This window comes from Erpetoichthys calabaricus, chromosome 2, assembly GCF_900747795.2.
Source record: "Erpetoichthys calabaricus chromosome 2, fErpCal1.3, whole genome shotgun sequence".
NCBI classification, from domain to species: Eukaryota; Metazoa; Chordata; class Cladistia; order Polypteriformes; family Polypteridae; genus Erpetoichthys; species Erpetoichthys calabaricus.
Window position 1 is genome coordinate 321,163,677 of NC_041395.2, and position 16,944 is coordinate 321,180,620.

A 16,944-nucleotide genomic window follows, 5' to 3' on the forward strand; every position below is an offset into this window, starting at 1 on the left:
CAGGTTAAAAAAATCCAGGAACAGCAAAGCAATAGCACAAGGCACAGAAAACACAAGAAAAGCTCCACTCCCTAGTGCATTACCAACGAACTGCCAGGAACTATGGAAGGTCCTAACAAAATCAGGGTGGAGGGCCGTCCCTGGCAGTAATAGGCAGGTGACCCTGCCCTTTGGGGAACCACCCATAAAACGCAAGGAACATAACCTAGGTCATTACCATTTACAATTGAACAGAAAGAAAAATTTACATAATAAATATAAGAAACATAAATAGAAATAAATGCCATAAAATTAGACAATACAAACAAAAAACACAACTGTGAAACCCAGCCAGGGGAGAATGTTGGCTGGAACATAACAATGTTTCAAAACGGTGAATTTCAAGGAGAAGCTGGTTATGTGGATGCCAGAATGATTAAGGGCTGAATATGATGCAACAGGTCCTCAAAATGCAAGGAAGACATGCAAAAACATTTAAAATGCATCTGCTCAACATGTAGGTCCCCCAGTCATGAGAATACTACACTTGTCCTTCCTTCACTGCTTTTGGTTAATATGTCTGACACTCCTCTTTCTTTCTCTTCTTTCATCAGCAGTCTCATATCCTCTGCTGTGACGTTGTTAGCTATGTGACATTGAACAAACACTGTCACACCCAATCGAATGGACCGCAAGAATAATAACTGTGTTTTGGTTGCTCACCACACGTGTGCTTTGCAGTGTGGCCTTACTTCTTAGTAAGTATAAACCAGGTTTAAGAGACTTCATCTGCATTGCATAGAAGACCTGTAACCTCAAAGTCCTGCAGTTCCATTCATTAATGGCTAATTTGAACTTTCGGAATAGCTCCTCGCAGAGTCCACCCCTCTCTGTTGGCTATTAAATCAATGCCCCCTATGAAGTCTATTACTGTCAAAGGTACCCACATTCCAGAGCTGCACAGAATCCTCTGTCAGTGTTGGAAAGAAGGCAGAATGCCACATGACATAAGGGATGTAAACATTGTCACTTTCTTCTAGAACAATGGTAAAAGGAGAGATTGTCACAACTATCATGGCATCTCCCTTTTCAGCATTGTAAGGAGGCTTTTTGCTAGAGTTGCCCTGAAGTGGCTGCAGGGGCTTGCAGAGAAAGTCCACCCTGAATCTGAGTGAGGTTATAGAGCAGAACAGTCCACCATTGACATGATCTCCTCTGCCAGGCCACTGCAGGGAACATCAGAAACCACCATACCTCACCTTCATTTCTCTTACCACTAGGGGGCTCCGCCCCCTGCTCGCTTCGCTCGCCAACCCCTGGTGTTGGGAATGACAAAGAGCGTGATGTATGAATGAGATATAGAATAGTGTGAAGGTGTAGATGATGCAAATAGAAAGCAAACAATAAAGTGTGTGGCACAGTGTAAAGGTTTATTGGAAAATTTCTTTGTACACGCCGTTTAAGTGTAAAAGGTAATTCCAGGTCAGAACTTGTAAGGTCAATGAAGATGGTCATTATCGTGATCAGAGTCAACTTTGTCAGAGCTTAGAAAGAGTTGTGTCTCTCCAGGAAGTAATGGAATGACTTGGGTATTTATGTTTTCCACATTAATATTTTTTGGACATAATATAGTGCGTTGTGTTAAAAGGGGCATTTGGTCTAATGAGATTGCTGTTCCAAATGTCTCTGTAACTAAGTCGTCGCAGATAAAGGCTTGAGGAATTGTAATAATATGTGGCTGAAGTCCATCTGTATTGGTGAGTGTACCATCTCTCAGTTGTAATAAGCAATTGTTATGATTTGGTTCTGGACATCGTATCTTTTTTACTAACTGTATCTTTTGAAAGCAATGGCAATTGTCTGCGTATTTTAAGGTGCACTGAACAATAGCTGAGTGCATGGCATCTGGAAGAATAGCTAATCACTATTTAAAATCTCCTACTAATAAAAGTACCTTTCCTCCAAATCGAATATTATTATTCATAAACGTTTGTAGAAGTTTATGAATGGTGTTGAGTAAGTGACTTCATGCCATTGTACATTCATCAATGAACAACATTTTTTGAAGACGGATGTCACGTGCAGTGCCACCGTTAATGTTCATAGTGGATACCGATTTGTAGGATCTAATGCAGTTGATAAAGATTTCACTTTCAGGTACATCGTCAGTTAGAATCTTCTGTAGATATTCAGTATATGAATGTAAAGAAGGCAGTCTAATTTGACCCTTTTGACAACAACGTCTAAATGTATTACTTGTATTGCCAGTTGTTTCTTCAGGGAAGTGAACTGAATGACAATGATTGCAAATGACATTCATTAATCGGAATGAATTTTTCCGGGGTATGTTTTGCTTGTGCCGTTTGAGAGGCGCGTTGTTGCATATGTAGTATTTGGGACGTGTTGTTTTGGAGCTGTAATCGATTTGCCTGTGCTATGTGAGACGCCCGTTATAGTCTTCCTTGCCGTTAACGTATGTCTGAGACGGGAGGTGTTTCGTTTTGAATCCGTGCCTGTTGCGATGCAGCACTTTGATTGATAGTTTGCGTCATGTGGATCTAGGATGTAGATTTGTGCATATTTGCGTTGTTGATTTGTTTCAGGGTGCACTGTTCCAATGCGATGCAGTATGGGCCATTGCCTTTTGGTGGCCTGATATTTACTAAAAGCAAATGAACTATTGTAGGATCTAACGCAGTTCATAAAGTTTTTACTTTTAGGTACATCGTTAGTTAGAGGCTGTAGTTGAGCTTTGCGTTTTTGGAGTCGAGACATTTTTTCTTTTAGAAATATGGATAAGTAATAAGAAGTATTGCACTCACTGTTAATATGGAGACTTTTCTGCGGTTGAACGGTTAATAGTGCCTTATGGTAATTAGATCCACCTATGCTGCATAGCCGTCTATTTTGTTGTTTCTTTCATGTTCGTGTGTTTGTTCCTGTTATCCTTTCCTTTTCGTTTTGTACCCGTGACCGTGTATTAATGACTTGTTTCAATATGTTTCCTTTTCTGCAGTTGAACGGTTAATAGTGCTTTATTGTAAGGAGATCCACCAATGCTGACACCTATGCTGTCTAGTGTGAAGGTGCTGACGTTCACTTTAGAATATGTGGCTTTGGGTGTGACTTCTTATGGATGTGGGTGGGGGGGGTGTTGAGGATTGTTGTTGCGCGAGCGTCTTCTTTCTTTTTGTGTTCCTGTGTCTTGTTGAATCCCCCTCTTTGTGTGTGTCCCGTCCCTCGCTTGTAGGGTCTGTGGGGTGGTTTTGTGTTCTTTTTTTTGTGTTCCATGGGCTTGTTGAATCCCCCTCTTGGTGTGTGTCCCATCCGGTGCCTGTAGGGGGGGGGGGGGGGTGCCTTGCTGTTGGGTGCGAGCCTCTTTTTTTTTTTTTTTTTTTTTTTTCGGGTCTAGTTTCGTGTGCAATGTGTTTCGTGCTTTTCCTGTGTTTGACTTTGCGCCTCATTTCTCCTTTTTGTATGTGCTCACTTCTTTTTTCTGTGGTCTTGTCCGCCACTCGCGGCCCCTCATCCGCCTTTGTCGCCCTCTTTTCTCCGCCTTTCTCCGACTCTCGCGGACTCTTTTTGCGCCTGCGCCTCTCGCGGCCCCTCATCCGCCTCTCTCGCCCTCTTTTGTTCGCCTTTCTCGGCTCCTCAGCCGACTCTCGCGGACTCTTTTTGCGCCTGCGCAGTACGTCTTTTTGCAGCTACGGCCCATGGCCGGATGTGCCTGCGTCCATCATCCGGTTTAGCATTCTCGGTTAGTAATATGGATGGCATATGACCTTATGAAGAAAAAAGGCCTCTGAGATCCTGGCCAAGTTTGGTTGCCCTCAGTGCTGCTCAGCATCAATAAGTTGAACCATAAGGACACGAAGGCGACCGTCATATTTAATGGGTCAACATCAGAATTCTTCAACATACTCAGAGGGCTGATGCAGAGTGTAAAAGAGACAGAAAAACAAGAGAAAGGTTTGGGGCTCCACCCTGTATATTGTAAGGAGTAATATGCTTGCATCCAGCTCTGCATGTAGGCCCTCCAAACTGCAGGGAAAAACCTGGAGGTTGGTGGCAGAATTGGCACTCCAGCCACCATAAAAAATCTCACACTGTTCCACTCCATCTGAACTAGTGTGGTGCTGAGGTGTCACCCATATCATGGTTGCACTCGGGTCCTAATCTGGGGGCAGCAATGTGCTGTATCAGCGCAGGCTCCTAAAAAAAAATAATATGCTGCAAAATGCAGTTCTCCGCTGAGTAATCTCAAGGGATTGAGTTCAGGACGGGACTGACTGGGAAAGGCAAGTGGCTGGCTTTATAGACAGTGGAAAGGAAGTGGAGGGCACAGGTGGAAGTAAGGTCATTAGGAGGGCATGGTCTGGAGACAGAGGTGGACCCTGGTTGGGGTTTAGCTGGTCTTTCCTTCGGTTGATCTGCAGAGCAGGGAGTAAAGTCATTAGTGCACTTTGTCATCCCATGACCCGGTGCTTTACCTTTAGTTAAGCCCATTGACTGCCTCCCATGTGCATGTGTGTGACAAGAGATATGTCCTCATTCCAACATGGGAACCTCTTCACCCAGTCAAGACTCTGAGTAAACACCAAGGTGCAGATGCGACATGTCAGAGATTTCCAGTTCGCTGATGCCAATGACATACTATAGGTCTTGCCACTCACACTCAGCAGGAGTTACACGTACTCATTACCCACTTTGAGTAAGCCTGCAAGGAGTATTACCTGATCATCAACTTGAAGGAGATACAGGTAATGGGCCAACATGTTAAGAGTTTGTGTACCTGGGCTCAACTATTTCAGACAACCTGTCACTCAAAAGGAGATCAGCAAGCACATTGGCAAGGCAGCTACAACCTCGCTTAATATGGACCAACAGCAAGCTCATGGAGAACACCAAAGTCCAGGTGTATATCGCTCTCATATGGAGTGCATTGCTGTTCGCCAGGAAGACTTGAAGGCAATGCACAACACAAGAACAGTGGCCCGTTTCCTTCTACATGCGCTGCTTCAGGTATGTACAGCGAGGAAAATAAGTATTGAATGTGTCAATGTTTTTCTCAGTAAATATTTTTCTAATTGGGGCTGTTGACATGAAATGTTCTCCAGATGTCTGTAATAACCCAAGTAATCCACACATACAAAGAAATCAAAACAAATAAGTCCATAAATTATGTGTAATAAAGTGGAATGACACAGGGAATAAGGACTGAACACGCTTGCTGAAATTAATTTAATACTTAGTAGAAAAACCTTTGTTGGTAATGACAGCTTCAAGACGCCTCCTTGATGGAGAAATGAGTCGCATGCACTGCTCAGGTGTGATTTTGGCCCTTTCTTCCACACAAACTGTCTTCAGATCTTGAAGGTTCCGGGGGCCTCTTCTATGAACTCTGATCTTCAGTTCTTTCCATAGATTTTCAATGTGATTCAAGTCGGCTGATCGTCTGACTGGGCCATTCTAGCAGCTTTATTTTCTTTCTCTGATACCAATTGAGAGTTTCCTTGGCTGTGTGTTTGGGATACTTGTTTTGCTGAAATGTCCTCCCTTGTTTCATCTTCAGCATCCTGGTAGATGGCAGCAGATTCTTATCAAGAAGGTCCTGGTACATTTCTCCATTCATCCTTCCTTCAATTATATGAAGTCTGCCAGTATTCTGGGGTGTTTTTGGGGTGATGTGCAGTGCCATTTCTCCTCTAAACATGGTGTGTGAAAAGACATCTAAAGAGTTCAATTTTGGTCTCTTCTGACCAGACTCTATTCTCCCAGTATTTCATTGGCTTGTCCAAATGTTGTGCAGCAAACTTTAAACGAGCTTCAACGTGCTTTTTCTTCAGCATTGGAGTCTTGCACGGTGGGTGTGCTTAGAGGCCATGGTGGTGGAGTTCATTACTTATTGTTTTCTTGGAAAAAACTGGACCTGCTAATTCAAGGTCCTTCTGAAGCTCTCCGCGAGCTCTCTTTGGCTCTTGGACAACTCTTCTGATCATTCTTTTGACTCCTCTGTCAGAAATCTTGTGAGGAGTACCTGGTTGGGGCCGGTTTATGGTGAAATTATGTTCTTTCCACTTGCAGATTATGGACCCTACTGTGCTCACTGGAACATTCAGAAGTTTAGAAATACGTCTGTCACCAATGCCATCAGGATATTTGTGAAGGTCTTGAGAGAGCTCTTTGCTTTTACCCATCATGAGATGCTTCTTGTGTGACACCTTGGGAAACCTTTTTAAAGGCCATCAATTAGGACTAAATCAGCGGATATTCATTTGCACTGATAGGGGGCTATCAAGATTGCTTTCTAAATACTGACAGATTTCTGCTGCTTTCTTGGCTTTCCAGGCCTATTTGCACCTCCTTTTCTTCATGTATTCAATACTTTTCCCTGTGTCATTCCACTTTATTACACATAACTTAATTTATGGATTTATTTGTTTTGTATGTGTGGATTACTTGGGTTGTTACCGACATCTGGTGAAAATTTCATGTCAATAGCACCATTAGAAATATATCTACTGAGAAAACCGTTGACGCGTTCAATACTTATTTTCCCCGCTGTATTTGACATCATCTGGAGAGACAAGATGACCAACAACACAGTGCTCGAAAAGGCAGGCACCACCTCCATCTTCACCTTCCTCCGGCACAGATGTATGCACTGGCTAGGTCATGTTTCGCACGTGGTGGATGGTTGTTTACCCAACGATCTCCACTTTGGAGAACTGGCATCTGGAAAGAAGCCAACAAGAAGCTCATGGAGAACACCAAAATCCAGGAGTGTATCACTGGCATGTGGAGCACATTGCTGTAGGCCAGCAAGACTTGGATGCCTTGAACCAAACAAGAACAGCAGATCTTGGCATCAACACCAACACTTGGTAGTCGGTTGCCTCAGACAGGAATGCCTGGAAGCAGGAGGCGACAAAGGGTCTCTTGAGGGGTGAGACTGAAGTTATACCAAAAACTAATGATAAAAGAGGCCTGAGGAGGTCCCGAACCCAAGATGTTAAAGAGTTCCCTCAGCATTCTGCTGTACACAGTGCAGCAAGGACTGCCACTCCTATACTGGACTCCACAGCCATAGCAAGATGCTGCTACAACCAGCCCACCAGGTGTGCAGATGCTTGATGCCTCAGGATTGAAAGGCTGCCTAATACTGCCCCCTAGCAGTCCTACCTTGTATATACTCCTTTAAAAGCTGCAGTCTCCCACTCCCTTATTATTTTTTACTATTTAGTTGTTCATGTGCATTTAAGCTGTATAATCCTCTGGAATTAGCAGCCAATGATTTAAAGTGGTGGTAAAAGGGGTGTACCATTGCCACCAGTGCTGTCCTCCCTCATGCCAGAGTAGCACTTGGCATATTTGGAGACATAAAAACTGAAAAATAAACAGACGCCTTAAACAAATTTAAACAGAGAGGACTCTGCCAAGCAAAGGCAAGCAGCTCAGTCGACTCAGCCCAGGGGAGTTTAACTAACCTTGTTAAGATTTAGCCATGCGGACAACCTTCAGAAATATTCAGAAAAGAAAGTGGAAATATTTACACAGCAGACGGAGTCATGGCTTCTCCCTCCAGGCAGGTCTACAACACAAGCAAGTCAAGCAAAAATGAGAGAATCTAGGAATCAAATCCAAAACTTCTGAAACCCCTGAGCTAATTTACTGCTATTTGGAAGAACTGCGCTGCAACCCTCCTGCCGAAATGCAGACAATGCACACACAAGCCGTGCTGGTTGCACATGGCGGGGATTTCATTGTGACAGTATAACTTCTGGGTACCTGATAAAAGGGAGCCAGCAACCACCACTCGACGGCTGGACTCGGGTAGAGGAGGACGAGGTCTGGGAGAGGAAAGAAGCGGCCTGAAGAGAGGAAAGGCAGTGTGTGTTGGCCTGGACTATTGGGGTGATTGGTGCTGCGGCACTGGGTTGTGCACTTGAATATTTGTAAAATAAAAGTGTGTTGGACTTTAAACAATATCCGTCTGTCTGTGTCCAGGCTGCTTCCCACAAAATTAAAGGAACACTTTGAAAACACATCAGATCTCAATGAGAAAAAAATCCTGCTGGAAATATCTCTACTGATATGGACTGGTAATGTGTTAGGAATTTAAGGATGCCACATGAAAATACTCGCGAAGATGGCAGTGATGGAAATGAAAATGATCAACCTGCAGAGAATTCAAAGACACCCTGAAAATCAAAGTGAAAAAATGATGGGACAGGCAAGTCCATTTTGCTGAAATTTCATTGCAGCAACTCCAAATCATACTCAGTAGTTTGCATGGCTCCCACATGCTTGTATGCAGGCCTGACAACGTTGGGGGGGGGGGGGGGGGGGGTCATGCTCCTAATGAGATGATGGATGGTGTCCTGAGGGATCTCCTCCCAGATCTGGACCAGGGCATCACTGAGCTCCTGGACAGTCTGAGGTGTAACCTGGCAGCATCAGATGGACCGAAACATAATGTCACACCCAGAGGTGCTCTATTGGATTTAGGTAAGGCGAGTGTAGGGGCCAGTAAATGATATCAGTTCCTTCATCCTCCAGGAACTGCCTGCCATATGAGGCCAGGCATTGTCATACACCAGGAGGAACCCAGGACCCACTGCACCAGCATAGGGTCTGACAATGGGTCTGAGGATTTCATCCTGATACCTAATGGCAGTCAAGGTGTCCTTGTCTAGCATGTAGAGGTCTGTGCATCCATCCATGGATATGCCTCCCCAGACCATCACTGACCCACCACCAAACCAGTCATGTTGAACGATGTTACAGGCAGCATAACGTTCTCCATGGCTTCTCCAGACCCTTTCACGTCTGTCACATGTGCTCAGGGTGAATCTGCTCTCATATGTGAAAAGCACAGGGTGCCAGTGGTGGACCTGCCAATTCTGGTATTCTATGGCAAATGCCAATCGAGCTCTATGGTGCCGGGCAGGCAGTGAGCACAGGACCCACTAGAGGACATTGGGCCCTCAGGCCACCTTCATGAAGTCTGTTTCTGATTGTTTGGTCAGAGACATTCACACCAGTGGCCTGCTGGAGGTCATTTTGTAGGCTCTGGCAGTGCTCATCCTGTTCCTCCTTGCCCAAAGGAGCAGATACCGGTGGGTCCTGCTGATGGGTTGAGGACCTTCTACAGCCCTGTCCAGCTCTCCTAGAGTAACTGCGTGTCTCCTGGAATCTCCTCCATGCCCTTGAGACTGTGCTGGGAGACACAGTGAACCTTCCGGCAATGACACGTATTGATGTGCCATCCTGGAGAAGTTGGACTACCTGTGCAACCTCTATAGGGTCCAGGTATTGCCTCACGCTACCAGTAGTGACACTGACCATAGCCAAATGCAAAACTAGTGAAAAAACAGATGAGGAGGGAACAATGTCAGTGGCCTCCACCTATTAAACCATTTCTGTGTTGGGGGTCATCTCATTGTTGCCCCTCTAGTGCACCAAAGCAGCTGAAACTGATTAACAAGCCCCTCTGCTACATAACTGACCAGATCAATAGCCCAGGAGTTTCATTGACTTGTGGCTATACTCAGATTAAAAAGGGTTTCTTCAATTTTTTGAGCAGTATATATATATATATGTATGTGTGTGTGTGTGTGTGTGTGTATGTATGAATTGTGTGGCCTGTAGGAGGTGCACAACCCACCCGACCCCAACACAAGCAGACACAGACACAAGTCCAGCACAGCTGACATTTATTTAGCTGTTGGAAACGCTTCCCAAATCTTTCCCACAGCAATGCACAATACAAAAACACCACTTATGCACAAATCACAGCACAGTACTTTTTTCCCTTCTTTCTCATTCTTTCTCTCTCATTCCTCTTCACCACCACTCCTCCTCCAGCAAGCTTTGTCTTCTCCCTCCCAACTCTGGCTCTCAGACTTGTGGCAGCTGGCTCCTTTTATTCAGGCACCTGGGAGTCTTGCCGGTGTCCCAACAGAGTGGTCCGTAAGCAATTCAGGGTAAGGCGGACGCCCAACAAAGAAGGGCTCCGCAGCCCCTGCAGCAACCCCTAGTGGCACCCCCGGAACTCACCAGGGCTGTCCTGAACTCCAGCTCCCATGAAGACCTGTGGGAATCGGTGGTGCCGTAGCAACCCAGTGGGGCTGCCACCTAGTGATCTAAGGGAGATAATGCTCTGTGTGTGTTCACTCCCCAGCTCCTTCCACTATAAACATGTCCTGGCCAAGTAACGGTCCTGGCCATCGGCGACAGTATGTAATGTTCTCATTTAATGTGGGAGCCCCTTTTTGTGGAACTTGGTTCTGCTACACCATTTGTAGTTTTGCCCCATACAGTCCACTGTAAATCTGACAATGGGAAATTTCTGTGGTGCCCCCCTTATCTTGATGCTTATTTTGCTTAATGGTTAATCGAGCCCTGTAATAAATTAATGTAATGTTAATAATGGCACAGGCTTTTCATTTTTACTACATTCATTTTCCTGTAATGGAAACGGCTAAATTATGGTAAACATCTTCACACTGTGAATAATTTTTAAGTGCATATTTTTCAATATTTTACTATACAGCAGTGTACTGTACAGTGATCAAATTGTTAGTACTGTAGCATTTACAGTACTTATTGCCAGTAATTTACTGTAAGCAATACTGTGATATTATTACAGTGCAGGGGTTGAAGTCTAAAGTCTTAACCGCTACGCCACACTGCTGAAATGTGAAACATCCTCTGGTTGTTAATTCTTATGAAAGACTCTATAGAAGGACTCTTTCACGGTGTAAAGTATGGCGGTGCTCTCTGTTAAAGGTTACGTTGACCTGACGTCCCGCTTTATACGGAACCGGGAGGCAGGGAGCGGTGGTCTGTCGAACCACACACTCTTGGGAAATGTGCTTCTGTGCATGCGCAGTATACATCTATTCTAAAACAACAGTCAATAAATACGTTTCTTAAATAAATAAAGAAAGAAAACAGACCCCACTAAAAATATTATTTGTCATCCAAGCCACTTGAAGCAAACATATCCAGTGCCTCAATCCAATGCCTTTCCCATTTTAGTCCGGCATTGTTGTGACTGTAAGCGTGAAAAAACAATTTGGCTGATGGTGAGTAATAAAATAAAATGTTTTGTTCACTTCAAAGTTTTCACATTTAAACGTGTAAATATTTGCATGTGTGGCTTATTTTGACAAGGCAGCACCAATCGAACACCGGGGCCCATTCTGCAGGTCGACTAGATGCTGGATGGTAGCGTAGACGCACTTGTGCCTCCAATTAATATTAGGTGTTAGGAAATCACAGTTCATGGAAATAAGACAGTGACTTGACCTTGGCAACTTCATCCCACTCTGCTGTGTAGTCTGCGTGTTCACCGTTTAGCTAAACGACCTGAACCCCGCGAAAGGCAGGCGTTTCATCCAGACGTGGCCACGCCCCATTCCTGATGCTACATCCAGAGTCTTTTGATTCATATAACTTGTGCTAAATAAGTTAAAAAAAATCCGAGAGATATTCTTAAATTCTGCTATTTCTTTGCGCAGCAGCCACTATTGCCGAAGTTATACGTGCACGCGTAGGGAAGGCGCGTGCACAAGTGCCCACCTCTGCTGCCCGCTTGCGCGTCACACCGAATCGCTGCGCGGCTCTCCGCCCCTCCCCGCCGCCTCACTCGCTTAAATTCCACGAGACGAGCGAAGCCACTTTAGTCGAGTTGCGGGATCGCAGTGCCGGCTTGACCGTTGTGCAGTTTTCACGTCTGTCAAGACAGCTTTTTCACCCGCATCTTATCACCTTGAACAACAAACTGGAGATGAGCCAATCGGGAAGTGTTTGGATCGAGAATCGTCTTTCTCTCTCATGAATTCCGTCTCTGCAAAACTTTTAAACTTTTTCCCGTCAATGTTGGATTCCGAGGAATCGTTATCTTTCGAGTATCCCGGGATGGACAGCTTTCTGCACATGTCAACGCCTATGATTAATGTCTCGCTTTCTGAAATGGATCGCTACGAGACAGACCTCAATTCGTCTCTTTCCGACCAGGATAATAACGGGACAGATACCAATAAGTTTGTCCAGCCCGACTGGCAAGTTGCCCTGTGGGCAATCGCTTATGCCGCTATTGTGACTGTATCCGTGATTGGCAACCTGACGGTGATTTGGATTATTCTGGCTCACAGGAGGATGAGGACGGTCACCAATTACTTCATTGTCAATTTGGCATTCTCAGACGCGTCTATGTCCGCGTTCAATACTGTCTTCAATTTTGTCTATGCCATCCACAATGACTGGTATTTCGGGCTGGGCTTCTGCAGATTCCAAAACTTCTTTCCGATCACTGCCATCTTCGCGAGTATTTACTCCATGACGGCTATCTCAGTGGACAGGTAAGCTAGAGACACGCTGGCCAGCGGTGTCCTCAGTTAGCGAAAGTAGCCGCGCCGCGATGTGCAAGGCGCTAAACGTGAAGAACGGATACAATTCGAGTCGAGGATTGTTGAAATGTTGTGTAGCATAAATATAGTACACTAGTATCCCATTATTACACATTTGAATATATTGCAATGCATAAAGGAACCCGCGTCCTATTAAGGAAAAAAATGGATCGAGTTTATAGTGAATGAAAATTCTTCAACAGGGGGCTATTAGCTTGGTTTTGACTCCAGAAGAAATGAGCAGAGACAAAGGCAGACAAACGAGCCCACATGTAGAGGGCGGAGCTTTTATTGTATAGCGACTTCGCTCATCTGACTCGCCGTCCACATTATCAGCAGCAGCAGGTGTGTGACCAGCAGCCAAGAGATTACTGTGCTATCTAAAAAGTCTTTGAATGAGACCGACTGTGCATTTCTTTTTCTGCATAACTTTCGGTTATGAATATTTACACAACCATAATGCTCAATATAGGAATCAATATTTTTTGTCTTACCTTGCTCCCTCTGCTGCCGGGGTAGACTGCATCTCCACCACCTTGAACTGGATTAGACGCATTCGAAATGAATCGGATAATGAATCGGCATTTTCATATTGCTTGCAAAATAAAAGTGCCCGTTTATTCCTATAGATTATGGCACGGTGCCAGTGCCAATCCAGGCAGCATCGCATGGAAGCAGAGGCGAAATTATTTAGGAAAAAAAACGTGTCAATGTGATCTATGTAAGTCCGAGGGAGACCACCGCACCACGGAACTTTGATGAATCGTTGCTCGCTTCCATGGAGTTCGATCGGTCAGCAATGGATCGAGGCATAATAATCTCCAAAGTGGGGGAGGCGGGGGTGGGCTTTTGGGGCTTGCCCACCCATTTGTTTACAGTCCCCAGCTTGCAATTTTTGGCTTCGCCTCTGCGTGGAAGTCAGTTGGTCACACCTTCTACGAGATGTCAGTCCAACCTACGGCACACTCACTCAATTTAGAGTCGCCAGTAAAGTTTAACCACCTCCTTAGACTTAGAAAAGCATCCATCTAATTTTTATAACCCGCTTATTCCGAGCAGGATCACGGGGAAGATTGAGCCTATCCCAGTAGGCATCGCGTGTGAACACACACAAACACGCATTAGCGCTCTTGAAAAGAAAAGTTCCAAAGAGGTTCTTCAGAGCAATGCCCAAAATGGTTCCCGACAGAACCGTCCACACGAACGGTCTAGAAAGAACGCTTAATTTATTTCCATCTGTTGCAGGCTCCATGAATAACCAGGAATAAATGATAACAGATTTATGAAAAAGGACCACTGCTGCACACAATAACGCAGGCTAAGCGCCGGCTTTCTTGACCTGTTGTGTTTTGCTATTAGCCTATAGGCTACTATAGGCCTACATTAAAGATTTCTATTTTGCCCACGTATTAGGAACCTTTTCAAAACCTAAAAGCCCCAACTTCATATGGACCCTTCCCAAAACGAAACAGTAGTGAAGTGCCATTTTAGAACTATTATTTTAGGTGTACTCTCTTAAAAATCCTGTTCTTTATGGCATTTTATGGTTCGTTACTGGGTAGTGTGGTTCCTCGTAGAACTATTGCTTGACCATTTCATTCTGGGAAGGATTCTTTGCATATGAAGTTGGTTCTATCTAAGCGATTAGAAAAAGCTGGAAATTGCAGGGCTCTAACAAAGTAAGAAAACCTTAGCCCGACTGATTGTATGTAGTGAGAGTCCTTTAAAAATCGGGAACCCGTTGTGATGTCACAAATCTGTTACCATCTAGTCGTGTTATTTGCTGTACGGATCCTGTTACCAATCTAAATAAACTAAAGTTCCCTCTGGAACCTCCATGTGGATGGGTCTTTTGAGAACCAAAAATGGTTCCCCTATACCACTGCTCTGAAGAACCGCTCTGTAGGGTAGTGTGGGGCCAATATACGAATTCTAACTTACGTAACCTGCTTGTCTTTGGACTGTAGAAGGAAAACAAACAAAAGAAAAATAAAATTAATAATGTCCGTTTTATCGATGTTTAAGTTTAGCGCAGGTAGGAACTGGAGCGTTACGGCCACGAAAAACCTATGAAAACATGTGCACTTAACTCTTCCACCGCATTTCGAAAGTTAAAATAAAATAAAACTGCAAATAAAAAAAAAAAATATATATATATATATATATATATATATATATATATATATATATATATATATATATATATATATATATATATATACAGGGGTGCGCAAAAGTAGCTGTACAGTTGTTCATATGGAAAAATATATGCAGGTTATGATTCCTACAATAAGGGCACGGTGGCGCAGTGGGTACCGCTGCTGCCTCGCAGTTAGGAGACCCGGGTTCGCTTCGTTTGTCTGCCTGCGTGGAGTTTGCATGTTCTCCCCGTGTCTGCGTGGGTTTCCGGTACAGTCCAAAGACATGCAGGTTAGGTGCATTGGCGATCCTAAATTGTCCCTTGTGTGTGCGTGCCCTCCGGGGTTTGTTTCCTGCCTTGCGCCCAGTGTTGGCTGGGATTGGCATCGCATGGCGAACACACGCACACACAAATCCACCGTGTCTTTGGACAGTAGGATGACGCAGATAAGGGGAGAACGTGAAAACTCTACGTAGGAAGGACCCGGGGAGCGAACCCAGGTCTCCTTGGTACGAGGCAGCAGGGAAAGGCGCTGTATAAATAAAATATATTTGTATTATTACAACTGCGCCACCCAATAAGGTTATTCTAAAAACCATTATTTTTAAGAGTGCTTTCTTTTACGTAAACGATGGCATTTTCTCACTTTTCAGGAGTTCGCGTGCCCCCTCACACACTTAATGACTTATTTGTATTGGTATGCTGATCGAACTCAGGCATACTCTTTGCAATTTTATGAGTATCACTTTTAAACAATCTTACACGATTGCGTGGCGCGTTCGTTAGACTCGATTTTACAGCAACACGGTGAACAATGAGGTAGTATCTCGATTGCCAGGGGAATAAACGTACAGTAGCTAAGCTGGTTATCGGCATTGGCTTTACGAGCTGTTATTTTTATGACCGACGGTTTGCATTGTTATACTAATCATATTAAACGCACAAACATGCAAAGCTAACAAGAATTTGTAGCTGTCGTACCCCTTAGAGTTTCTCCTTTGATGATGCTCGTAAGAAAAATCATATAACGGATGGTTTTCTTGCCTCAACTCGACCAGTCTTTATCCTTGCCGTGTGTTTTCAAACACTTCGTAACCATTCATGCAAAGCACGGAGTCGCGTTCTGATTGGTCAACGTGAATTGTAGCACAGAATCCGCAGGTGGGACCCCCTCACACCTGACCAACTCGTGCAATAAGATAAGTCAAAACGCCATCAGGTCCCCGTAAGCCACTCCGATCATATTGCAACATGTCTCATACCCCGCGAGGAACGAATTTACTACCTTCAGCGACTTTGTAGTAATTTTGTGCGCAACTGATAGGCCACAAGTCAAGCTAGTATCGTGTAGTGTGCGCAAAAAGAAGAGACTGGAAATACGAGGCAATAGAAAATACAACGCAGCTTATATTTGTATAGCGATTTTCATTGCTTGCAGACGTGGTACAGTATGAGCAAATTATCAGGTGAAACGCAATTAGAGATTATATTAAATACACAATTAGTAAAAACACAGATTTGTTAGAACACACAGAAAACAAAGTAACGAAATTGATTTGTAAATGCAATTATATTACAAAATGTTCCTTAAAAAAAAAAACTACAGCATTATTTGTCGTTATTTATCGCGTTTGTGTGAGGACTTTGGGAGGCAGCAGAGACGCTCATGCCCAGAGGCTTAATCTGCTCGTTTAGCGGCGACCTGTTGAATTTATTTTTTCAACTTTATTGGTTTTGTAAATTGCATTACAGTAAATGAGACACAGCTTAATGAAAATAAAGTCAAGACATATATGTTTCATGTCAAATAAATCTTAAAAACTCTCCCCTACCTAATCGGAAGATTGAGCTGCAGTATGTGAACACAAACCCCACTTTTAAAGCAAAATGAGAACGGAGCAGAAAATAACAGCGCATAAAATTTAAATACCTCACGTTTTAAAAGTGCCAGTCGAATCCCATTTGGGGCCTTATGGGAGGGGTGGACGGACGTCGCCTGTAGTTGACGGCATTATTAGACTTCGACGACCTGTTGCCCTGCCTCGGTGTCCGCAGCGTGTGCCCCTTTAACGGCGCGCCTTTATGTGCCTACCGAGGACTTTAAAAGGAGCGCGCGCCACTGGTGTTACGGAGCATGCGTACTATTACTTTCATCAACAGCACCAGCCCGTAGGCGCGCCCACTCTATTAGCAGAGTTTGCCGACCAGATGCCGTGGGTTTTCTGGGTATTTGGTCCGCTTAATTTTAATTAATGAAAGAAAAAAAAAAGTTAATTTTCAATTCCTAAAGTGTGTGTGGGTATGTGCGTGGATGTGCCCTGCGGTGGACTGGTGACCAGTCTTACATCATAGTTTCTGGCCACGACACTTAGCTAGACTAAACGGGTTCAGATATAATTCATAGATTTA

At 44.2% G+C, this 16,944-nt stretch overlaps 1 protein-coding gene across 1 annotated transcript in view; it reads left to right on the plus strand.

Moving 5' to 3' along the window:
* The first annotated feature begins 11,686 nt into the window (after positions 1-11,686).
* The window catches only part of tacr2 (tachykinin receptor 2), a 96,886-nt gene continuing 91,628 nt past the window's right edge, over positions 11,687-16,944 (plus strand). The window contains exon 1 of the mRNA XM_028793097.2: positions 11,687-12,347. Within this exon, the coding sequence (XP_028648930.2) occupies positions 11,821-12,347 (527 nt within the window). The 5' untranslated portion in view covers positions 11,687-11,820. The remainder of the gene's footprint in view (positions 12,348-16,944) is intronic.